Source organism: Manis javanica, chromosome 4 (assembly GCF_040802235.1).
Source record: "Manis javanica isolate MJ-LG chromosome 4, MJ_LKY, whole genome shotgun sequence".
Taxonomy (NCBI): Eukaryota; Metazoa; Chordata; class Mammalia; order Pholidota; family Manidae; genus Manis; species Manis javanica.
Window position 1 is genome coordinate 139,554,049 of NC_133159.1, and position 24,795 is coordinate 139,578,843.

Consider the following 24,795-nt stretch of genomic DNA (forward strand, 5'->3'; position numbering starts at 1 on the left):
GCGGGGTTCTGCCAGCCTCTGGGCCAGTCAGGGGGGCCGGGCTCTGCATCCACATCCTAACTCCATCAAGAATCTGTTGCCTCGGGAACCAGGGTGGGGCTCACAGCATAGCCCTTGGTCCTGGGAGCTTATTAGAAATGCAAATTCTCAGGCCTTGCCACAGACCTCCTGGATGAGTCTGCATTGGAACAAGGGCCCAAGTGGTCTGCATGCACAGCAGAGTGCTAACCTAGGGGGCGCTGTTCCTGACCATGGTGTTCTGAAGAGGCACTGCTGGGCTGATGCCGGCTGGCATGGCCCTTGGTCTCCCCACCACCCCATCTGCGCAGCACAGGTGGAGGGGAGACACGGGCCAGGGAGCCGGCACAAGAGAGGCCTAACGCAAGCTGAGAGCTATTTTGCCACACCAGCTTATCCCCTGGATGAGTTCCTTGTTCTCAATGGGAGAAGGAAACATGGCTCATTCCCTTAAGAAGCACTTCCCTGAACCATGTCTATCTTTCACTCGCTGCCAAATCCTTGTCACCCAGGTGCCTAAGCATTATTGGCCAACCTCTCATGAAACAAGCAAGTAAAATACAGTGACTCTCTAAAACAGGCTGTGGACAAGGCCTTTGCTAAAGAACTGACACGTGCAGCTTCACCTCTCTGCCCAACGCCTGTGTGGATGCTTCCTGTGGGAGGCACAGCGCAGACCCTGCAGGCAAACCTGTGTCCCCTCGCTCCCATCATGCATTTCAGATGTGCCCAAAGCCCCACGTGCTGCCCCCGTACCTGGAAGCCATTTCGGAAGCAAGGATGAGCTGGTTTGTCCTTTGTGGGGAACTTTTGTCCAGGCTGTGACACCCACCAGTCCCAATTCTATATGTAAACTTAGCGCTGCTTTCCCTACAAAACAGCCACACGCACACCTACAATGTGGTTAAAATAAAATGTATTTCACATAAATATCTCCATCAAGGAGTCATACAAGGAAGGCCCAATTGGCTCTAAGAAGCATTTGGGCTTGTTTTTTTAAATACAGAGACATAAATAACTGTACATGGAGGCCACTAAATACAGGGTGATGCGACAGCGCCCCCTGTTGGCTGCTCAAAGTGGTGCGATCAGAAGAAGGTTCACCAGGGGCCAGGCCTGGCATCGCAGGTTTAGTCTTCAAGGGATCAGGGAGGTCCCAACTCTCTATTATTTGGGGAGGGTGGGCTCAAGGGGCACAAGAGTTCCATTCAGTCTGGGCTGCTGCTTGGTAGCAGACTGAGTAAAGGGTTGAGGTGAGAGGAAGAGATAGGGAAATTAGATGAGAGGCTTGGGGATATAGTTCCCCTCCATCTCCTCTGGCCCTGGGGGCTTCAGATAATCGAAAGTTGACTCCATCATTAAATTCCGTGGCAGCAGCTTCAACTTTTCCTGTGGGCTGTTGGAGCTCTGGGCTCACTGGGATGCCCCACCCTTTTTCACCTCATAGGGAAATACAGCACCAAAGATGTCTTCATGGTAGCGCTTCTGGCTCTGTGAGAGAAAACGGAGCAGAGCGTGAGCTCTGCTGTCTAGCTGCATCACTCATCAGGGCAGGCCGAGGTCCTGCAGCTTCCCCATCACACAGACACCCGTGAACCGTTTGCCTTCCCAACTGTCATACTCAGATTATGCTTGGACCTCACTTAGGCTCTTTAATGCCCACCACCACCTGCTCTGGTGTGGACCCCCCAAAACATCTCCCCAAGCTTTATGATAGTAAAGGCTGTCTCAGGTTTGGCCTAGAAGATACACTAGGAAATGTGGACTCTGAGATAAACACATTTGGGAAATGCTGTGTACTGTCTCCCAGGCTTCAAGGTCAGGATACACAGTCGCATGTTAGAGGCTCTGAGAAGTCTTGTAGGAAAACAGCGCATTTGCCTTTGTGTAACTAAGCAACCAGACCCAGTGGTAGAGTCAGGCCTTCTGACAGCCCATCCAGCTCTGACCTCCAGCCCCCTCTCGGATTCCTCTGTTCTGAGCCTAACTGCCCTAGTCCTGGCTCCCTGGCCTGTGCCCTTGACCTGCACCCCTAGCCCACCAGCTGCCATACCTTAAGCTGGAAGAAATAGTCCTCGACCTGCTCCTCACTCAGGCTCAGCTTTGCAGCCACCAGCTGCTTCAGGGTTTGGGCCACATCCCGGGCCATACGCACATCCCCACAGACGTAGAGGTGGCCTTGCTCCTCGTGGAGCACGTGGAGCACCTCACTGGCCAGCTGCTGCCTCAGGATGTCCTGAACATACACCTGAAGCCAGAGGAGATAGTGGGTCAGGACCCTGCTGCTGGGGACAAAGCTTCCAGTCAGGCCCGGCCATGAAAAGGGGGGCATGATAGGCTGCAAGGCGTCCTCTCCCAGCCAGGCCTTGCACAAGGACTGGGCTCAACTTGAGGAGGGGCATTGGGTACCCGGCCAGCCCAGGAGAGATGAATGTTGGCCACAGCTCTGCCCTGAGGAGCTACCACTGGAGGACTTATGATTTACTCTGAATTCCCCATGCTTCAAAGAGGTATCAGTCAAGTCACTTCCCCCACCCAGGGCTCTGAGGGCCACCCGCCTACACCCCAGAAAAGGAAGCCTCTCAGTGCAGACTGTCCATGGGATCCACACGGTAGTTCCGAGTCAGGCACAGAGGCCCCGGGCTCCCCAGTTACACAGAAATCCAGGAGTCAACTGGGGACTTTGCTCTTACTCCACACAAGATGTCCCGTGACCAGAGCACTAGGTCTAGGAGGGGCCTTAATGGGACACCTTCACAGGAGATGAGCCACGAGTCTCTCCTGACTCCCAGGCTCATGGGGCAAAGTGCCCACCCTGCCCCCTCTGGAGAGCAGAGCCCATCAGCAGGCCATGTTGGGAGCAGCAGCCGATCACCTCTCCCTGGCAGCTGTGAACCCTGGGGGCGGATCTTTAGGCTGGGCACTGGGACTAACCCACTGTATGACCTTTAGTCCTGGACATCTCAGACCTGTCTCTTCTCTTGGAAGAGTGACCATAATAGTGTCGCAGCATTGTTTAGACGGCTGGGTAACTGCCTCCAGTTCAGAAATCATAGGTGGAGGCTCCAAGAGGCAGGGAGCTTAGGAGCCAGGGCACCCACCAGTCTGCCCCGCCAAGTACACGGGCAGCTGCCACATTTACCTTGGGCTGGCCAGGCAGGCGAGAATAGGCTGTGTGCACCTCATGCAGCACCCCATTCCGGGCCATCTCCAACATCTCCTCCTTATAGATGTGGTCCTCATCCGGGCGGCGGCACCCAAACACCAGCGTCAGGCGGCTGCCCTGAAGCCCTGCGAGACCCAGCAGCCTGCAGTTGCCACTACGGCCACCAGAGGGCGGCCGTGATCAAGGCCTGGGAGCCCCGAGACCAACCTGAATTCTCATTCTCCCAAGTACCCTGTCTAGTATTGTCCGCACTTTACAGATGAGGAAACTGAAGCCCAGGTCATTTGTCCACACAAGCTGAGGCAAACTTGGGAGCAGCACCAGGAAAAATATTGTGGGGTGGTGCAACAACGCCCCTGCAGCTCCAGATGTTCTCCCAGGTAGGTGATGCCCCTCCTCACCCACTGGGAACCCTCCAGCTGTACCTTTGTGCTGGACATCATGGAGTCGCTGCTGCCAGAAGCTGCGGAAGGGGGCGATGCCCGTGCCTGGCCCGATGAGGATGCAAGGATGGGAGGGGTCTTCCGGGAGCTGGAAGCCATTGGCACTGCAGGGACAGAAGAGAGGTCTGTGTCTTCAGACACCCTGGGATGGACGCACACACAGATGAGGACCACATCTATAAGGAGGAGATGTTGGAGATGGCCCGGAATGGGGTGCTGCATGAGGTGCACACAGCCTATTCTCACCTGCCTGGCCAGCCCAAGGAGCTAGGAGTGTTGGGGTGGGTCGTGTTGGAGGGGTGGAGAAGACAACACCTCAAATTTGACTTCCTAAGTTCTCAGGTTGCTTCATTTCCCCTATCCAGGCACATATCATTCCCCTCACTCTGGGTCCTTTTGAAAAAGAGCTTTACCACCACTTGGCCATGCTGTATAGCATGGGAATAGAATGGAGAGGCTCACTGTGACCCCAGTGTTGTCTTTATGGGCCAAGGGGCCCAGGTGGCACCCAAACCCCATATGCTTCCCTTTCAACCCAGAACTCCCAGGGGCCAGTGGTCATGGTCCCAGGATGGACAGACTGGAGGGGGTGTTTACCTTCGCACAAAGCAGGGCACTGGGTCTTGGGGCTTCAGGTTGTTGAGCCAAGTGCTGCAGACACCATGGTGCAGGGGACCCTGGCCATCTGCAAGGACAGCAAAGACCTGACCAACATCGCCCCTCCACCTGTGTAAGGACCATCCCTGCAGCTCCTCCTGCACTGATGCATCTCTGACTGTTGCTCACACAGGCCCTCTAGGCACTGATGAGGGCACTGTGTTTCTCCTGGTTCTGAGATCCACGCTGTAGCCTCCCCGGGCTGGTAAAAGTTGAAAGGGACTCGGAGAGGATGCAAACCTCTCCTCTTGCCACTGCAGAAACAAGCCTCAGAAAGGGCAAGTGACTTTACAGGTTACTCAGCTACCAGTAGAAAAGGGTCCCAGCTCAGCTTCTCCGACTCCCACGCCACTGTTCCCTCCAAGACTTTCCCCAGGGACCCTCCCAACTCACCATTCAGCTCCAATGACAGCCCAAAGTGGCCCCTCAGGGTGGCCACTGTCACTGCCCCTGGTAGGAACCCTGGGTGGTGGACAAACTCGTGTGCATTCTGGTCTGCGCTGACATCTGTCTTCCCCAGGGGCCCCTTCTCAGCTTGGGGAAACCCCAGCTTCCCTTCGGTTTTGCTTCCTTCCCAAGGGCCCAGCATTTGAGGGTCCTCCAACCAATCGAGAAGTCCCCCTGCTGTTCCTCTGGATGGAATCTTGCTCTCCCAGGATGCACCTGTCTCTCCTCCCCCCACCCCAGGACTGAGACTTGGCCTGTGCCAATGTTCTCTAGCAAAGCAAATTGAGAGTCTCTTCCCAGGGTTTAGAAACTGTGTGACCATGCTTCTTGGGGCACAGAAGGCCGTGGGGTGTGGGCCCGCTTCCCAGCTCTGCCAGCCCAGGCAGTGCTCAGCCACAGAGGGCCGGGCAGGGGCACATTCCGTGCAGGTGGACCTGGCTTGGATCTCCCAGTCTACAGTGATGCCTCCTCATCCTCTGCCCTCATAGAATCCTGCGCTTTTCCGTCTGAGCACCTGCATAACAACTGTCTATTCCTGTGTATCTGTCCCCACTGCCCCCTCTAGGTGAGAAGCTCTATGCCAGCAGGGGCCATATTATACTTCCACACCCACCACAGTGCCAAGGAGAGAGAGGTATGAAACAAATCATTGCTGAGTGAGTGAGTGAATGAATGTGACCAACCAAGGCAGAACCGTCCCTGTGTTCAGCCTGGACTGTCAGGAAGACTGATAATGAATGGGTTCCCACTAAGTGTGGGGTGATTTCCACATTGAGTCTCATTCAGTGGTCCCGATAGTAGAAAGTAGAGTGCAGTAGGGTGGTTAAGCATTGGGACCCAGCAGTCAGACTACGTGGGGTTGAATCTCAGTTCTCTACTTCGAACAAGTAGACTTGTTCAGTGTAACTTTGAAAAAGTGTCTTAAGCTCTTTGTGCCTGTTTCCCCACTTGGACTAAGCCCAGGAAGCATCTCCTGTGGTTCCCGATAGTACATGTACACAGGCGCTAGCTCGGGGCCTGGCTCATGGTAACCTCCCCCACGCGCCTCCTGGAGCTGCTGGGTCTGCAGCTGATGAGACAGGTTCATCATTAAGCAGCAGCCGGGCCGCTCCCAAGCCTCTGCGTCCCCCGTACCTCGGGTGCGGTACACGAGCACAGCCACGGTGAGGTGCACCTCCGACGGCGTGCGGTCCCTGGAGGAGCTGATGGAGTAGTACCGGGGCCGCAGGAGCGGGAGCTGCGAGAGCAGGAAGCTGGCAGGCACCTGCAGGGACGGGAACTGCTCCAGCAGCTCCGGGAACGTGGGGCTGTCGCTGAGCTTCCACCGGCTGTACTCCGAGGGCTGGATGCAAAGGGCGGTGTGAGTGGTTCAGGGGGCTCCGCATTAGATTTTAGGACAAAGCAAGAAAGCCTCAAGAGGTTAACTCACAGGCTGAAGGCCACGTGGCTCCTAAGTGATGGATCAGGAACTTGACCCATCAAAGCTCACCATCTCATTATTTTACTGATTCAGCTACCTGTCTGTCACTATGCCTAATAACCTGCTCATCCACACCACCCCTCCTCCAATACTCCTAAACTCTGGGCTTGTTCTGGGTTTGGGGGATACAAAGACAGGCAAGACACAGTAGCTCTCCTTTTCCAGCTGATTTCTGACAAAGTGCACTTCGGTTGCCTCCTGTAGATAGAAAAATTCAGCTCACTCAATGCGCCTGCGCCCTAGAGAAGGGGTGGGAGAGGATGCCCGACTTCCCACCAGCCTCTGGCAGGTCTCACCTCAGGAAGATGGGGCAGATCCCCTTGGAGGTGAACGAGCAGCCCTGGGCTCTAGCTACCCCCAGGCCTGGGGCCCGCCCCTGCCTCACCACCAGCCCCGATCTTCACCTGGCACAGGGTCTCCAGCCTCTGCTTCTCCGCCTCCTCGGTGGCCAGCTGGGCCAGCTTTCGGAGCAGCAGCTGGGTTGGCGGGGTGGTGATGTCCAGGAAGTAGGTGAGGGCCTGGCTGAGTGAGCAGGGGGGCAGCCGCTTGTCCCCCACCCAGTATCTGCCTGGATAGGGAAGGGAGGAGTCAGCATAGAAACACGGCCCCATTTAGTTTCCCAAAAGGTGATGAGACCTTTGGGGCTGACACCCTCCACCCTCCAGCTGTAGGGGAGAGAAGACACTGAAGTTCTGGCTTCAGGAACAGCAAAAGGACTCATGTGCCCAACTCATGTACAGGAAGGAGGTACTCAGAGATAAGGCTGCCAGGGAAGGCTGATCAACAGCTCTCCAAAGGCATGTAAGTGGACACTGTCCTACAAAACTAACTGTGCACCAGAGTAAGTCCCTTTCTGGCCCAGACCTGAAGTTTAGCAAAACACCCCCAGGTGAATGACAGTGACAGTGACTAAACCCACCCAAGACTGATGTACACACCAGATGCCTGTTGCTCATTTAGAGAAAAGCCCATGACTGCAGTCCCCTGGGGTGCTCTACCAAGAGTGGCTGGGCGAGCAGCACATCAGCCCAGAGTGCGGTAGGAAGTCTCAGGGAGCCCCGGGAGGCCGCACGCAGGGCAGTCACAGTGTGGATGCTGGGCGGGTGGGCCTGGGCTCAAGCTCTGGCTCCCCACTTCCCATCTGGGTGACCGAACGCTCTGAGCATCAGGTTCTATCTCTGTGAAATGCATGTGATAACAAAGCTGGCTTGCTGGGTTTGTAAGAGCACTGAATGAAATGGTGCATGTGTAATAGCTGGTACAGCGTCTAGTACACAGGTGCTCCACAAATATTAGCTGAAACATTAGTATTACATTTGTTCATCTGAACCCAAGGCCTGACCAACACCATCTGTCTCTCTACAATCACAAGGACCTCTCTGTCTCCCTCATCCCCAAGTTTTAGCCTCGCTCGTGTTCCCCTGGACAGAGGGGCACAAAGCCACTTTGCTTCTCTGATCCCCACTTTCCTGTTTGGGTCTCTCCTTTAAGGGGTATGCACTCTTTGGAGGCATCACTGTCACAGGGCGCTAAGGTTGGGGGCTATTCCTGTGGGCTGCGAGGCCAGATGTGTTGACTCCTTATGTTACCTCTCCTATGCCTGTCACCCTGTATTGTGTGGCCATGCTCGGCATGAAGACTGAGAGCCTCACCTTAGCACAGGAAGGGATGGCTCTGAACCCTTCCTAGGGCAGGTCTCCCTGGTGAGGATGGCCAGGAGGAGCCACACTGCCTGGTCCCCCACTGCCTGCCCCTGCCCATTGCCCAGGGAAGGTGGGGAGTGAGACCCTCAGTGGAAAAGCAGTATGAAATTCAGATGCGTGAAAATGCAAGAAGGTTAGACATTTTGGGACCCAAGGAAGCTCCCGGGGCATAGTCACCCCTTCTCTGACCTTCTAGACAAATGTTCACTAGCCTGTGGGAAATGGACATGGCTCCACTCCTGCATTTATTTGGTGCCAGGAATTGTGGTGAAGGTTGCGCATGCACCTACTCATTTGTTCTTCACAGCAACCCTACAAGGCTCAGTTATGTCTATTTTAGAGACAAAGAAATAAGTCCTTGAGACACTAACTCATATGGCCAAGGCTACACAGCTAGTAAGCGATGGATCAGGGACTTGAACCTTCAAAGCTCACCAGCTTTACATTGTTTACACATTTCTCTGTTCTGTCTATGAGCAAGCTGCACAAGGTCCGTTGTGGGAAGGAAAGAGGCAGTGTCTGGCAAATGCTGGCACACAGTCATGCCCCACCAAATGCTAGCTGCTGCTCTTGGTAGATAATTATTACTCTCATGAACACTCTCATACATCTGCCTCCTGTACTAGGTAGTGAGCTTTCTGAGGCAGACACTGAGTCTCATTCATTTTTGTAGCCCAGGGCCTGCCTGATATATAAATACAAGTTAAAATATCGATGGAAAAATAAATCATTTTTTTGTTGGCTAGGCGAGCAACAGAAAAATGAAAGGAAAGCCTGTGCGGCCTCTGGTGCTGGGTAGGGTCTCCAGGAGGCACCCCTCCTTGTTAGCCTGCCAGCCAGCCAAGGACTGCTTGCCAGGCTGCTTGCGCCCTGGCGTGGGCGGTCCACCCACCCAGCAGGCCGGGACAGGATTAGCTGCTGCAGGCTGAGCCCAGCAGCCAGGCTGGCAGATGAGCAGGAGGATGCTGGGTTGCCCCAGGCATGGGCATGCGGCTCACCGTTCTCGCCCAGGGTCTCCAGGCGCACAGGTTGGTGGGGTGCAGGGCCATCCAGCACTCTCCCCAGGACGGCTTGGACCAGGGCCGGCTGGTTGCCTGGGAAAACCCCGAGGTGCTCTCCAGGCAGGTAGCTCAGACCTTGGCTGCCCTCACAGGAGAGTTTCACCAGGAGGGTGGTACGTCTGGAGAAGGGAAAAAGAAGCCTTTGGTGACGCCACCAGGATTTCCTCTAGAGCTCCCTAGCGGATGGGCCGATTTCCCCAGGAAACGTGCCCTCCTCTCATTTTCCTGCCTGGTTCCATGAGCTTGGGGCGCTGGTGTCCCCTGGGGCTGACCAGGCCTGTGGCTTCTCTATGGGGAAAGCGAGGGCCACACCCCTCCCTGTGCAGCCGTCCTGAGCCCACGAGGGCCAAACCACAGACTCTGCCTGAAGAGAGACGCCTTCTGGGAGATATGTGAGCTTTGGGACAAGCCTTTCCTTGTCTCCAGCACTAGTCTGGTTTCTGTTAGAGTAAAGCCCGTTTTCCTAATGAATGGTTGTGGGTGAAACAGATAAGTGAAACCCATGGGAATCCACACACTCGCTTACCCTTCCCCCAAAAAATGTCCTTCCCCAAAAAAATTTCTCCTGAAAGTTCTCAAGAAAGAGCCAAGTGATGTGAATGTCTTTTGCCCTCCTGGTTTGGTGAGAGAGCAAAGTGATAGGGAGGGAGCAGGTGCCTAGTTCCCAAGCTCGGAAACTGGCGCATGGTTAATGGACACCAGACTTAAAGGTCATGCTGGTCCTGCCGATGGGTCACTGCTAATGCCAGCAGATACTTCACTCCTCACAGACGCATTTACCCTGGTCTTTCCTTCATTAAAATAAAATCTGTGGGAAATCACACAGGAAGCCCTGTATTCTCCCCTACCTGGATTTTGGACTCTGTAGATTCTGCCTCGACTTGAGCCTCAAGGTGAACACCGTCTTGGCATGCATGCTGCCGAGGGCTGTAGAGACAGAGAAATGGCAAAATGGCCAAGTAGCCCTTCAGTGCGGCGGAGGCAGGCTCTACGTGTCTGAGTCAATTCCACCCAGGCGCCACCAGGGCACCCCGCTGTGGTGGTGCTGGGGTTTCCTTCCTTCTTTCCTACTGTGTCTGAATCACAAGACTGTTGGTCTGACAGAGGCTGGTTGTCCTGTTGCTAGAGGTTGGAAATGCAAGGTAGATGCCCAGATATACAGATTTCTAGGACATCCCCTGACTCAGGATCTGCAGGTGAGCACGGCTGAAGTTGGGAACGTCCTAAACGTTCAGGACCTGAAGATGCCTTCAGGACTGCAGTACTCGTGGTACAGGATGGAGGCCCTGCATCCAGAGAGCGCTGTGGAGCGCTCACGGCCGGCAGTCTGCAACTGCCTCTGCAAAGTGTTCTTTACCGGGCTGCCATTGGAGCTGGATGGCTTGTTGGGGGCCGGTGGGGAGAGCCCCGCACAGTGCCAGGACCACAGGGGGCCCTCAGTTGGCACTGGCTACCTTTCCACTCCCCACCACCCTCCCAGGGCTTCCTCCTGAAACAGCCTCCCTCAGACAGTGCAGGACCTCGAGTCTCACACCCCCACAGGCTCTTGGAGAGAAATTTCTGGCAGCCCTAGGCCAGCGGCCTCTTCAGAGGGTCCCGTGGGGTCCTCGCTAACAGGTTCAGGGCTGAGAGATTCCACCCCATCAGGAAGGGCCAACAAGCCCGTGGGGTGCAGGGGGACAACCACCTTTGTTGAGGTCCAAAGGCTGTGAGTCCTGCACGAGCCTGTAGTGGTGCGGGTCCCAGGTCACATCGGAGGTGTAGAGCTTGGGGATCTGGATGCAGTGTCTGCCTTGGACACTGAACGTCTCACAGGCTGCCTGGAAGAGGATGAGCCAACCGGTGTTAATAATCAGCATTGGCATGAGACCACCACCACTGGGGCCATTTTCAGGGCCATTTTCAGGGTCCTTAGGACTGAGCTAAGTGCTCATCTGACTGGCTGTTGTGAGGACTTAACAAAGCTGCCAGGCTTGGCGCACAGCAGCTGTTGCTATTATTATGACGATTAAGATCGACACTATCTCATCGGTATGCCCACGCCATGAGATAGGTTTGATTACGCCCATTTTCCTGATGTGGAATCATGAGGAGGAAGCCTGGGCTTGGGAACCATGTCTGCCCCTGACCCAGCTGGTCCTCCTATGCACCACTATGGGGTGAAATGCATTGCTTAAATGAGGAGTTCTCTAAATCAGTGAAATCAAGCCACAGGAGATAAAGACCTACAGAGATACTGACACAGGCCCAAAGAACTTAACTGCACGGTCCCTGTGCCCAAGCTCTCTGAGGCTGGGAGACTAAAACATTTTTGTAGGGGGTGACCTGGATAATCAGAGGGGACAAGATCTTAAACCGAAGCACCCAGAGGGCAGGGAGGTGTCTGAGCCACTTTTTCCCATGCAGGGGACACACGCTTGAAGTGGAGCTCCAGGGGCTGAGCGAGAGCAGCAATGACCCAAGCCCTCAGGCCCATGTCTGGGACCATGCCTGCAGGACAGGGCAGGGGACGTGCCACCAGGATGCTTGGCCCAGATGTCTGGGGCACGAACGCCCCGCCGTGTCCCTTCCCACGCTGTGGGGCAGCCCCAACCGTGAACTGACCTTGAAGGTTTGCACAGCCCAGCTGCGGAAGGCCTCCTCCTGCCCACTGAGCTCATCCCCTTCCCCTGTCAGGGTGAGCTGGGAGGCACCCAGCTGGGACAGCTTCTGGTCAATGTCATGAGCAAAGGCGCAGAACTGAGGGTACATGCTGGAGCCGAGCCCAAACACAGCATACCTGCCCAAGGAAGACACGCACATAGGGACGGAGTGAGGCCCCCCAAGCAGGCATCGCCCAGCACCCCCAGCCTCGGACACTCCCGCGCCAGCCGGGCACACAATCCGCCAGCACAGTGCTCGCCCCCTCCATGTCCTCCCTGGCTCTGAGCCTTGACACCAACTCCCAGGACCAAACCTACACTGGGTTGGCAGACCTGTGACAGGGACTTGGTGTCCCCCACTCGGCCCCCAACGCACTCTGAGCTCAGGCTCTCTCTGTGCCTGGACGTCCCAGGGAAGACCCAGTACAAGCCCGGAACCCAGCCTCTGGGCCCAGAAGGCAGGGCTCGGACAAGCGGGAGTGGAGGAAAGCCTCACCTGAACTTGTTAGTGAGCTCCTTCAGCACGAAGAGGGATTTCTTCAGTTTCTAGAAAGATAGAACCACAGAGTTCTCAGGATAGGATTGATGAAAGCACTGCTTTTCATCCACTTCTGGTGGCCCACTAAAGAACTGGCCACCCTGGCAGAAGGCTCAAGAGCCACAAGTGGAAGTTGGTTTATGGGGGAGCCGGCTCCGGGGCCCAGGGACAACTCCTGCAGGCCCGGCCCTTGGTGGGCAACCCCGACCGCCCAGCCCCTAGTCCACCCAGCTCTGGTAGAGGGGGCCTGCCTTGGAGCAGGACACCTCCAGAGGCTCTCCTAACATGGGGTCAGCCTGTCTTCCTATCTGGAACCTGGTAAGAGTGACACGGATCCCTTGGTCTCTGACTTCCCAGCAACTCCAGATTATTTCAGATGGTCCAGACCCAGTGGAAATACTGTCGAATCCCATGGTAAGAAAGTATTCTCTTTTCTGTAATTCTTTTCAGGTTATTCCTGTTTCGATTGTTACTTTTTGTCCTTCTGAACACTAGGGAGAAAGTCTCAGATTGGTGCTAATGGAGCCTTAATATATCTCTAATACCTGCTTATTACTCTTTTTAAAAAACCAGGCATGGTTAGACAATCGTGTCTAGCCAAAATTCAGTAACTTTGGCTTTCATTGGATTTATTTTTTGCTGGCTTCTCATTTGTGAGAGAGATAGAAGTGTTCTTTAAACATAAAGTTTTGAACTTAAAAAGGCAGGTCAAGCCACTGACATATAGTAAGAATGTCACAGGAAAGGCGGCGTACCCACGCGGCAGTAATCACAAAGGAGGCCAGCAAATGGCTGACGTCAGGGCAATCCAGAGTGATCCGAGCGCTCACTCCTCCTTCGGACACCCTGAACCCCCAGATCCTCTTCCTGGTCTCCTCAGGCCCTCCATCCCTGGGACCACTGGGACCTGGGCCACCCACCTCGCCATTGCCGGGGGAGTCTCCATTCCCAAACGTGCTGGTCACCACGAGCAGAAGCTGCTCCTCCTCCAGGTTGCTCAGCCTGTACTCATCCATGCAGAGAACCTGCATGGCACCCAGAGCGGACATCAGCCCTCGGTTCCCAAGCTGGAGCCCCCCACACCCTCCCCAGACACCCTGTGCTTCCCTCCCCCACCCAGGCCTGGAGCCCCCTTTATTATCTCTGAACACCCCTCCCCGCCCCAGCACAGGCAGGTGCAGAGGAGGTAAGTGCTCAACAAGTCCTGTCAAATGAACCTACTGAACAATCCTCCTCGATTCTCCTCCCCGCCTCAAGGCCCCCCAGGAGCCCAGATGGCCTGCCTCCAAAATACTGCATGTCCCAATCCAAGCACTTCCCACCACTTCCACTGCTAGTTGGAGTGTGTGGACATACTTTCCACAAACAAGGGATGAGTGGGTTACAAAAATGATCACTCCTTTGGTGGCTCAGGGACCCGAACCCTTTGCCCAAGGCTAACCTCAGTGGAATGTGTCGCTGCCTCGCTCTCTACCCAGGCCTGCTGGCTCCGGAGGCCTACAGCCATGAAGGAGAGAATCCAGCACTGCTGGAATGCATGGCTCACCCCCGGGGCTCTGACTTACTTGTCTGCATCTTATTCCTCCTCTGCCCTCTTCACATGTAGCCCTACACCCTCATAGGAGGCATTCAGTAAATGTGAATAAAATTCATCTAGGGCAGCTCGTGTACACTGAGACTTGGACTCACTAGGAAAGTGTTTCTCAAACTGCATCCCCTTGGAACACTATGAAAAACTTACTGTGTGAGTTTGGGAACCCCTGGACACAAATCTACCCTTCCACCTCAGATTTACAATGTGCTCTGGGACATGTGGGAGCAGAGCGGTCATCTAACTCGTCTCAGGCCTCTCCTCAGATGGCAGAGGGAGCAGCATGTGCCCCACCGAGCTGCCTACCTTGGGGTTGAAGGCGCAGCTGAACAGGTTCCCTAGGTCCCGGGCCAGGGTTTCTGATTTTCCCGTCTCGGTGGCAAAGAGGATGGTGGCTCTCACTCGGGACGCCATGGTCTTGCGCATCAGCACTGAGGTGAAAAGCACGGCTCTGTGGGGACAGACAGACCCTGAGCGCTGAGTGGGCCGTGCAGGGGAAGACGGGGTCCCAGGGGAATGGGAAGGGGACAGCGTTTAAAGTGGGGCAGGTCGAGGAGAAAGAGCCCATGTTTCACACGGCTGTCAACCCCGACTCTCCACCCTGGTCCTTCCCCGCCCACTCAAGTGGCTACTCAATGCCTTTGGGAAAACAGAGGGGAGGGAAGGTCGGGGCAGTGGTAGCAGGGGACACTCAGGATTGGTGTCCAGACTCTGGGGGCCAAACTCCATAAAGATTCTCTTTCCTCTCTGTTCCTGCCCTTCCAGGCCTAGAAAGCAGGCTGATTAGAAGGAAGGGCTGCAGTTCAGATGTCAACACCGGCCGCGCCCACGTACTTAACCAAGACTTTGAATTGAATCTCTCTTTTCCGGGGTCTCAGCTTCTCATCCTTCCAGATGTGGGTTTTCCAGGCCTCCACCTGTAGAAAAGAAGACAGATCTGAGGGCAAGTAGGACCTGGCTTGGCTTGGGCTTGGGGATGCAGGAGAGACAGAGAACCCTCCATGTCTTTAGTGAGCTGGGGGGTGAGAGGCCCCGTCCCAGCCCTGCTCACTGGAAGCCCTGCAGAGAGGGCTGCACCTGTCTATCTCTTCCTCAGAGCTGTAGCTCCAGGATCCAGCATGGCACCTGCAGATAGTCAGCTGGTTTTATTCCCATCAGTGTCCCTCAGGAAGGGAGAGGCCCCACTTCTCTTCTAGCTTATCACCTGGAAGACTATATAATGTATAGTCCAAATTGGGATACCATTGAAAGTAAAAAGAGGTGTTGTGATGATAGGTATAAATTGTCCCAGGCCATAAGTCACCCTACTTACCACCTTTAGAGTAAGGAAGCTCTTCCCCAAATCTAACCAAAGTCGTTTTTGACAAAAAGTGAACTCATTTCAATAGGTAATGTTTCCTGAGTGCATTCTGTGCTGGGCACTGGCTGAACTGTTCCATGCACCAACTCATGTAAGCAATACAACCTCCTATCATGGAATTAATGTCCCTCCCTTTCAGAGATGAGAACACCAGGGCTCAGGTGGCTGAAATGACCCACCCAAGATAATACAGCTAGCAAGTGACAGAATCATCCCCGGGTGTGTCTGACCCAGGAGCCAAGCTCTTCACTGTTACACTGTGTAACTGTTTACAGCCTCCCACGTAGGCAGGTGTGATGCTGGTCACGGTCAGGAGCTTAAACCCCTTCAGTCCTACTCTCTGGGGAAAGGGACAGTAGCTGCTCGGCATCCCTGAGTGAAGCCTGACATCATTAAAGATATGTCTCTGTGTCCCCGATCCTCCCCCACGTGTCCTACATGAGTGAGCAAGCACATGCACACACGTGTATACACACACACATGAGTCACATGCAAACATATGCTCTTTCCATCCCTGAGCTCCCAAGACAGAGAGGGGAGGAAGGCCCTCCCTTACCTGGTAGTAATAGAAAGGGGACAGGACATAGTTTAACATCTCCTGATGGAACACAGGGGTGATGCTGCCAGAAATCGGGGGGACCAGCCAAACCCAGTCAGCTGGGCAGCCCCCCCGGGACCGGTACTCATTCTGCATGTACTTCATGAAGGACTCTGCGGCTGAGTGGTGGTCCATGATGGTCACATTTTGCTTCTGTATCAGAAAGAGGCAAGATGGGAGTTGAAACAAGGGATGGGGTAATCAGGAGATAATTGACTGCAGGGTTCCCGGATGACTATGGGGAGGCCTGGCAATCTACAAAATGGGACAGTAATTCCTCCTGCTCCCCACCCTGAACACTGCTGAAAATAAATATTCAAATGAAAGGCACTTTCAGAGCCTCTGAAGGAGCCCAAGAAACCGCCATAAAGCCACAGTCAGCCCACTGGGGGCAGAGTCCAGCTTCTCAGCCATGCCCACGAGTCTCCCCAAACTCCCAACAAATGGTGCACTCTGGGAGCTGAAAGTCTAATCGCAGTGCCTTTGTGCCACTTGTTGGCAGAGTTGGTGTGTGCGTGCATACAGTCCTGGAAAGGAGCCGCTTCTCCCAAGGACGTGGCCCTCCCAGCCAAGAAGGGGCCGGACACGCTGAGGAAGGCTGAAGCCCCGTGGGAGCTGCAGCACACAGAAGACCCTCCCACAGTGAGCCGCATCCTAAAATTGGAAGCCAAGGGGGTCTGAGCCTTCCTGGGATGACCTGCAATGGCAACCCCACCCCTCAATGCCTGGGGCAACTCAGTCAGTTAAGTGACTTCTGTTTAATGTAGCGGTTCATACCTTGGCCTCATACCTGCGACCTTAACCTCACTGAACCTCAGTTTCCTCATCTCTAAAATGGGGACCCTAACAGTTTCTATATCATGTTGTTGTTGGAAGGATACAATACATTAATACAAGCAAAGCATAGAATGTGCTCAATAAATGTTAGCTACTATTATTATTTCGATCTGCCAGGCATTGTATAAGGCACAGGCATTATAGAAATGATGAAAGATGGGGCCTTTTCCCTACATGACATCACATTCTAACTACAGGAGGCAGAAGCCAGTCTGCTATTTCATGTGGTCTGATAGAAGTTAGCCCATGGTGGGGGTGAGTGTGGGTGCTGATGGGGGTGCAGGAGAGATGAGGGATTTCAGAGGTGGCTTCTATGAGGAGGTGGGTCTTGAGAGATGGGGACAAGTTAGGCAGGGGATGGGCACTCATGGAGGAGACTCTGCATCAGTCAAGGTCAGGAGAGGAACCCGCTAACGGAGAGCCCAGAAGGCCCAGTTACATCTTCTAGAATCAACGTATGCATGTAGCAGCCAGACCAGTTTTAAGCTCCAGGGCTGATGATGATAGCTGTGATAATGATGGCAAAAATAATAAATAGAAATAACAGCAAAACTAATCCTTACTGAATGGTCACTTTGAGCCAGGCAGGGCACCTAAACATTTTACATGTATGTTCATTTAATTTACAATAACCTAGTGAAGGAGGTACTATGATTATCTCCGTTCTACAGATGAGGAAACAGAGCCAAGTCTTCTAAAGTTTATCCTGAAGGAGGGACACAAGGAAGTCCTGGAGATGCTCAGGCACTAGAGGGATGTGGTCAGCAGTGGTCAGGAGACGGCTGAGGATCAGCAGATTTTCTGGGACATATCTACATCCTGCCACGGTCAGGGTTGATGCTGGGAGTCCCCAGGAGTCAGGATGTGTGGTCCATGGCCGGCCGGCCTTCCGGAGCGAGGCCGGCCCCAGGGGCTCTTCCTGTGCCTCCAGTCAAGCACTAGCCTGACCTGCCTATGGGGTGACCAGCCCCTGGGAACAGTACGTGATCATATATATTTACTGGGTAATCGTTTAATGTCAGTAACCCACACCATCCCACAAGGACAGGGTTTTTGTCTGTTTTGTTCACCATCCAAATCCTTGGCCCAGCCTACTGTGTGGCACCTGGAAAATGTTCAGTAAAACTTACTGAATGAATGAATGAATGAATGAATGAATGGATGGATGGATGAATGAATGACTCTCTGCCCAGGGGTGTAGCCTCCAGGGCATCTGCCAGATTTGTAGAGATGGTCTTAGCTTCTAAAGTAATATCTTTATGCCCACTCCTCCTTCCCAAAAGGAAGGAGGGTGCTTATATGAGTAAGAGCAGCAGACAGACAGAGGGCTCAGTCCCCCACAGGAACGACCTGCTGTGTTTGGGCCCAGGGGCTGGCCATTTGCTCCATGTAGGGAAGCAAGAGCAGCCACTGTTCATGTGGACATGGACTCTCATTCGTTTATTCAATACAGATTCTTTTTTAGATCTACTATGTGCCAGACACTCGTCTAGACTCTAGATGGACAGCAGTAGACAAGACAGCCAGGCCCCTGCCCTGTGGAGCTTACATCTTAGTGGGAAGAACAAAGAGAGAAGTCGATGTACTATGTCATATTAGGAGCTGATAGGCATTATGAAGAAAAAGGCAGAACTAAAGGACTAAGAGACAGGAGGGAGGTGGAGTGAGAGTGCTGTTTTACATGGTGTGGTCAGGAGGGCTACCCTGAGGAGGTGACAGTCAAGACCTGGATGAAAGGAAGGAGCCAGTCATGGGGTGATTTGTGGGAAGAGTGTTCTAGGCTGAGGAAAAGCCAGTGCCCAAGCCTGAGGTGGGAACCATCTTGGTGAGTTTGAAAAACAGCAAGAATTCCAGGATAACTGGAAGATTGGAGGAGAAAGGCCAGACCGGAGCAGCTGGGGGATGAGGAAGAATAATGAGCTCCTTGACAGGCTTTGCTGTCCAGAGCTTAAAACAAGGTCATAGCTGGGCATCTGTGGTTAGCTAGTCATCATTTCTTTGAGGTAGGAACCACTGCAGCCTACTGATCATTGGCAGGCATGTTCCAGCAGAGAGGGAGACATGGGTGACACGGAAGAGAGGGTGGGGATTTCCAGGAGTAGAGCACTGGATGAACTGAGAGAGGACAGGGTCAAGTGCTCAAGTGCCGGGAGGGAAGGGGCTGCCTGCTGCTAGAAGCATTCAAGTTTACACTAGAAACCTAGAGTGACTATGAGGGCTTATTTGTCTCTGCCTCCCCAGCACCTAGCACAGTGCCTGGCACAAACTGGCTATTTAATGCTTGTCAGATGTATGAATAAATGAACAATGCTCTGAGGGGAAAATCACACACGAGATTAACAGCTGGACCAGATGAGCTTCTAAGCAGAAAGTCTTCAGACCCACAAGACACAAAACATACCTGAAAACTGTGAAGCACAGCGACATTAATCTCAATGACAGCCCGGTCTTTCCAGAGTGACGCCAGTTTGTACGTGTCCAGGCCCATCCTTCTACCCACTTCCTGCAGAGGCAGAGAAATGGGGGTGAGTCAGTCCTTGGGACCCCGTCCACAGGCTCACACCTCCAGCTGGCCAGCTGGGTGGTCCTCATTACCTCCAAGATGTTGTAGCGCTGGACATCACAGAAGTCCCGGACCCCGATCTCCGTGCCCATGTACCAGCCATTGAAGGGGCACCCTGGAAACTCAAGGCCACCCGCCTCGAGCAGCATGTTGGCCACGGCAGGCAGGGCATACCACTTCAGCTCCAGCTCCTGGAACCACTCGTACCTGGCACAGAGGCAGAGCCAGGGGCAGCTGGGGCCTGCACTTTTGCCCACCCTTACCCCCCAGAAAGAAGCTTCAGAGAAAGTTAAACTAAGAAAACTACTTTCCAAAGTGTTGATCTGTAAGTTCATCCCACCTGGAGGGTTGAACTGGGCCCACTAGATATCATTCATTAATTAGGCATTCATTCATGTAGACACATATAAGCATCAAGTATGTGATAGACCCTTGCTAAATGCCGAGAACCCAAAAGAACAGTGTAAGAAAGCCTATGTTTAAGTTCTGCCTTACTACTTCCAAGGTGTGTGACCAGGGGATGTGTTTTAGACTCTCTGAGCCTCAGTATCCCCACCAGCAAAAGAGAGATACTAGCACCAAACTCATGGGATTGTGAAGATAACAGTATCATCCATTTGCATATTAATTTATTTCAAGAATATTTAAAACTGAGCACCAATTATAGACCAGGCACCCTGCTAGGTGTGCGGGATATACAGCTGAATCAGAAAGGCAAGATCCCTATTCGCATGGCACTTAAAGTCCGAAGTCTAAACAGGTAAACAAACAAGAAAATAAAAACAAGGTGATGTGTTAGAGATTGAGGGTGACTGCTGTAGACTGGGTGTTCAGCAGAGGCTTCTCAGCGGGGCAACATTCGAGAAATACTTCACTGACAAGAAGAAATGAACCCTACAAAATTCTGAGGAAAGGGCATGTCAGGCAGAGGGAACGGCAAGTGCAAAGGCCCTAAGGTAAGACTGAAATTAGTAAATTCAAAGGACAAAAGAAGAGCCCAGCTCAATGCCTGATGCATAGGATATATGGAGGTATTTTTGTACCCCATATACCATTAATATATGGAGGTATTTTTGTAATTATGAGAGTTGCCTGGAGCAGGGACTGAACCAGATGAGCTACTGAAATCACCATGGCCCTATAGTTTCACCAGAAGAGTGACAGCTAAGATTATTGGCAGGAAAGCGAAAGAGGCCTGCACTGCTCAGTGTGAGAATCTCACAGCCTTTCAAGGGTTCCTTTCCCAAAGTCACTGCTTCCCAAATACCTAGGACCCATCTGTCCAAGCCTGTGCTTCACCCCCATCCTCACAAACCCTCATAAATCTGAGGCCCAAGACACTGGTGCAGAGGTGCTAAGCAAGGGTGACAATGGGGACCTTGAAAGTTAGCTCTCTGGGCATCACCTGCTGCTGCTGGGCCTCGGGGAAGGGGTGTGAGGGGCCTGAGGGTTGAGGTCCTACTTAGAGAAAGAGAGGGGCATGCATGTTAACTCATGCCCCCAGCATTCTCAGCCTGCTTACTTGGGATGGTCCATGGGCACCTCAAGCACGAGGTCAGGTGGGATCTCGAAGAGCTCAGGGTCACGGCCATCAGCCTGAAGGACCAGAGGCACCACATCAAAGCGACCATACTTGGGCTTCCAACCCAGGTCGATGCACAGCTGGGGGCAAGAGAGTCCCAGTGAGTCTTCAGATCCAGACCCCTTCACCCTACTGGGCTCCATCCCACCACCCAGCTAGGCTGGATCTGGTACCTGGGTGAACTCCACCGAGGCAGGGTCCCCTCTGATGGTGCCGTCAGGCATCTGGTAGCCAGCATACCGGATAAGCTGAGCATTCCAGACCCGGAAGTCGTGTTTCCCATCACTCCGCTGGGGGAACACTGTGATAGCCGACCTTCCCCAAGACAAGGACAATGCTGTTTACCACCTGGTTTTGGTGGGGTCTCCCGGCCATCCCGACTGGTTGTCCTCCCCAATCCCATCTTCCTACTCCCCACCCTCCTCACCCAAGCTAACTGAACCAAATGCTTGCAGCTCCCCAACATGCCAAGCTTTTGCTGGCCTGTGTCCCCTGCCCCACTTCCTAACATGCCCTCTCCCTCCTTCCCCTCCCTCCAGCCCTACCCTTCCTTCAAGGCCAGCATGGGGACCGCCCCCTCCAGGGAGCCCTCCCCATTCCTCCGGCAGCATTAGCTGCATATTTCTTTTGGCAGCCGTGGCACTTGGGTGCTCGACTAGTGCGAGCTGTAGGTTCAGAGCAGCACCTTAGGGTCTTGGTCACCTCTCTACCCTTCTACCCCACTCCAGTGTAGTGCTGTGCTGGATCACCCTGCGTAGGCACTGAGTATTTGCTGAGCAGAAAAATGAATGATTGAACGCTCAGTGCTATCAGCCTGGATCTCTTTGGGTAGGGGTAGGGAAAGGTATGGCAAGCGATGGGTTCCAATGAGCCATGACCTTCCCACCTCTACGAAAACTACAGCAGGGGACCACCTGCTGCAAAACCAACATCTCATCCTCTCTAAAATGCAGGAGGCCCTAACCCATAACAGTCAAGAAGTTGCTTCTTAAAGATCCCCCACCCATTCCCTCCACACAGTTCCAAGTCAATGCATCTGCATCTTTTGGCAAAGACTCAGGGGCAGGGCCCCACCCACCTGATGTTGCCGCTGTTGGTAGCGTACCGCAGGTGCCTGCAGATGTGCTCAAACATTTCCTGGGCAGTGGAACAGCTCCGGGCATCGAAGACCTGCATACAGCACCCCCAGACCACACCCATCAAGGACGGGGAGGACAGAAGCCTCGGGGTAGATCAGAAGCTGAGTCCTAAGGGACCGAGGGAGTGGCCTGAATGCCCCCCACCAAAACACCACACCAAGGAGTGCGCTCTCCTCTCTGCACCAACACTGCACGACTGCCCGTCTGTCCTTTCTCCCACTCTCCTAGAGGAGCCCAGTCCACCCCACTGGGAAGACCCTATGAGAACCCAAATCCCAAGAAAATCTGATGTTCAAACACCATGAATCAGGATTCCCACAGGCCCAGCCTAGTTCCTTTACAACATGAGCACTTTTCACACAGGCCTCCAGCACATTCTATTCCAGCCAGAGCTGGTTTCACCAGCATTTCTCATGGATTTCTCTGTCCAAGTGCTTTCGATTTTATCCAGCTGTAAATGATACCCCATGTAAAGATGGCCTAGGAGGCCAGGATAAAGAAAGTGTTTTCTAGGAGTAAGAACTGAAGCAGTTGAGGTAAACAACCCCTCTTGCGGCACCAGGGCCTCAACAATAACAAGGTCGTTTGGTTTTACATTGGCTTTTTGTCCCCCAAATTTAATACAAGAGGGAAAGATCAGCTGGAAATGCTGGTGCTGAAATCAGATTCTAGATTTCTAGAGGGGGGGCAGCCCCATGACCCCCATCTCATTTTGGGAATGCAGAAAGAAACCCCGGGACCCCGGTTTCAGCGTGGGGAGCCCTGCACATAGCTCTGCTCGGCAGTCCAGAGCCCTCTGCTCGGGGCCTGCCTGCCTCCCCCCTCCCCTCCGGCGCAGCCCACCTGCAGGTTGGACCACTGGATCCTCCCAATGCAGCGGGGGGCATTGCGCCAGGCCTGCTTGGCGGCAAAGATGAGCTCATCTCCCGTCAGCTGGTAGGTTCCTGTTGTTTCTATCTCCTTTGTTACTGCCTCCAGCCTGGCCAGATGTTCCTCTATTTTTGCTCTGGGGGACAGGAAGACATCAGGAAGATCAACAATGAGATGGCTTTAAATGGGGATAATTCAATCTACAGAAGCAGGAACTGAACTAGGACACCAGGAGGGCAAGATGTCACTCATGCGGACTGTCTCTTCCAGGGCCAGCTTCTTGAGTATGTGATTCAGGCCCTGAGCTTACAAGGGCCCCACACTTGGTTTAATGCTCTGCTGTCACCATAGTCTTGAAATTTTTAATCATTTTTGAAAAGGGAGCCCACATTTTCATTTTCACCCTGGGCCCTGCCATTTATGCCGTAGGTCCTGACCCCTCCCCCACCCTGTTGCTTCCAGGTGCTCTTGACCAAGGAAGCGTCCATCTACCTTTCCATGATTCAGAGGTGAGTCAGGCCCTCCCACAGCAGCTCCTGTGTACTGAGTTCTTTCTTGTTCTGAGCCAGGCACTGGGCAAAGCTGCTCATCGGGGGCGCCCTGAGTCCGGGAGGGAGGCTTCTTTGTGCTTATTGATAGTCTGCTATGTCAAGACTCTAGGAGCTAAGTACTGGCCCAGGGAGCATAAGTGAGGGAAAGAGCAGAATCAGGACTCAGGCTCAGTTTGCCTGATGCCAAGCCCAGGCAGGTTCTTAAACTTCCGCCTCCTACCCTATGGGGGATTGCGAGCCCAGAGATGTAGAGGGCCTGCCCACACTTCCCTGGGCAGGCCTGGACAGGACCCAGGCCTGGAACATACTTGGCCCCAGGGCCTACTCGGAAAGGAATCCTCTACAGAGGGGTCCAACATCTCAGGCTCTCTACAGCATGTTGCTTCTCGATCTTTCCACCACTCAGCCAGCAATCCCATGTGAGATATATAAACTGGCTTTTCCCCTCCACTTCCAGGTTTCAAAAATATCCCACAGGGAGAAATTCAGTCAGAAAGGCTTTAAAACACACACACACAGCAACCTTGAGATTCCTAATCAGCACCAAAGATGTTTGAAATGGCAATAAACTATTTAAGGAATGAATTCCTGATTAAGGAGAGTAGACAACTGAGAACAAAATGGCCTTTTTGTGGATGAAGAGTATCTCGACAACTCTTCCTTGATTAAAGAAAAAAGCTCAAAGACAAAACACTTGGCACTATTTATCTTCAAGGACACTCCTGGCATGAGGACCTGCTGGGTGAGGTGGATGTGGCCCCACCACCAGAAGCCTGTCCCCTGCAAGCAGAGCTTCCAGCAATGAACGTCTAGCAAGCTCCACGCCTTGAACATAGATGCCTGAACATCATCAGAACACTGGTGTGTGCAGCACACCTGGTAGTGTCCACATGTGACTACGTAAGGAAGGACTGTTTTCTACATTCTTTTACCTAATCCCTTCAGAATTTTATATTTTACTACTGTTTTCATATACTCACATTTCTGAGGCACTGCAAATGCTATGACGGATGCCTATTCTGAAAAAAGAATAGCTTTGGCAACAGTGAACTGGATTTGAACAGAACGTTTAGCAAATTACAATTTCCAGCTATGCAATCCTTCATTCGCAAGTGGCTGAACCTGCCCAGCTGTCTGTGACTGTGGCTGCTAGTGTAATTGTGGGGGTGGACTGCCATTTGTCATTCATACTCCCCAGGACCTCCAGGGCATCCAAGGTATGGACTTGTGACTGGGAAGAATGGAAATTCCCTCTGTGAGAAGCAAATGGGTCCGAACAGCCAACTGGAGCAGCCTGTTGTTTCGCCAGGCTGACACCCACCCAACTGCCTTCCGAACACCAGCAGGACCTCACAGGTCCAGCATGGAGTCAGAACCTTCATGGTCAAAGAGCTGGACACCAGGACACCGAGGTTCAAATCAGGGGCTCTGGTGCCAAACCTCTTGGGTTCAAATCTCAGCTCTTGGCCTTCCGAAGGTGTGACTCTGAGCACGGTACCTCTCATCCATGGGTTTCAGTTTCCTTGTGGGTAAAATGAGGAGGATAATA

At 53.4% G+C, this 24,795-nt stretch overlaps 1 protein-coding gene across 3 annotated transcripts in view; it reads right to left on the bottom strand.

Annotated features, from left to right (window-relative positions):
* Positions 1-1,054: 1,054 nt before the first annotated feature.
* The window catches only part of NOS2 (nitric oxide synthase 2), a 35,835-nt gene continuing 12,094 nt past the window's right edge, over positions 1,055-24,795 (bottom strand). For 2 of the 3 annotated variants that reach the window (XM_037002310.2, XM_037002311.2), the window contains 22 exons: positions 22,669-22,831; positions 21,765-21,856; positions 20,860-21,001; positions 20,627-20,766; positions 19,137-19,311; positions 18,943-19,044; positions 15,663-15,857; positions 14,581-14,663; positions 14,053-14,197; positions 13,076-13,180; positions 12,114-12,163; positions 11,580-11,754; positions 10,663-10,795; positions 9,824-9,902; positions 8,913-9,094; positions 6,616-6,779; positions 5,866-6,073; positions 4,225-4,312; positions 3,610-3,731; positions 3,161-3,309; positions 2,072-2,266; positions 1,055-1,509 (listed from right to left, as the gene is read on the bottom strand). In XM_037002310.2, the coding sequence (XP_036858205.2) occupies positions 1,432-1,509; positions 2,072-2,266; positions 3,161-3,309; positions 3,610-3,731; positions 4,225-4,312; positions 5,866-6,073; positions 6,616-6,779; positions 8,913-9,094; positions 9,824-9,902; positions 10,663-10,795; positions 11,580-11,754; positions 12,114-12,163; positions 13,076-13,180; positions 14,053-14,197; positions 14,581-14,663; positions 15,663-15,857; positions 18,943-19,044; positions 19,137-19,311; positions 20,627-20,766; positions 20,860-21,001; positions 21,765-21,856; positions 22,669-22,831 (2,965 nt within the window). In that variant the 3' untranslated portion in view covers positions 1,055-1,431. Of the gene's footprint in view, positions 1,510-2,071; positions 2,267-3,160; positions 3,310-3,609; positions 3,732-4,224; positions 4,313-5,865; positions 6,410-6,615; positions 6,780-8,912; positions 9,095-9,823; positions 9,903-10,662; positions 10,796-11,579; positions 11,755-12,113; positions 12,164-13,075; positions 13,181-14,052; positions 14,198-14,580; positions 14,664-15,662; positions 15,858-18,942; positions 19,045-19,136; positions 19,312-20,626; positions 20,767-20,859; positions 21,002-21,764; positions 21,857-22,668; positions 22,832-24,795 lie in introns of those variants that run through there. The other variant, XM_017660238.3, reaches the window with a different exon arrangement.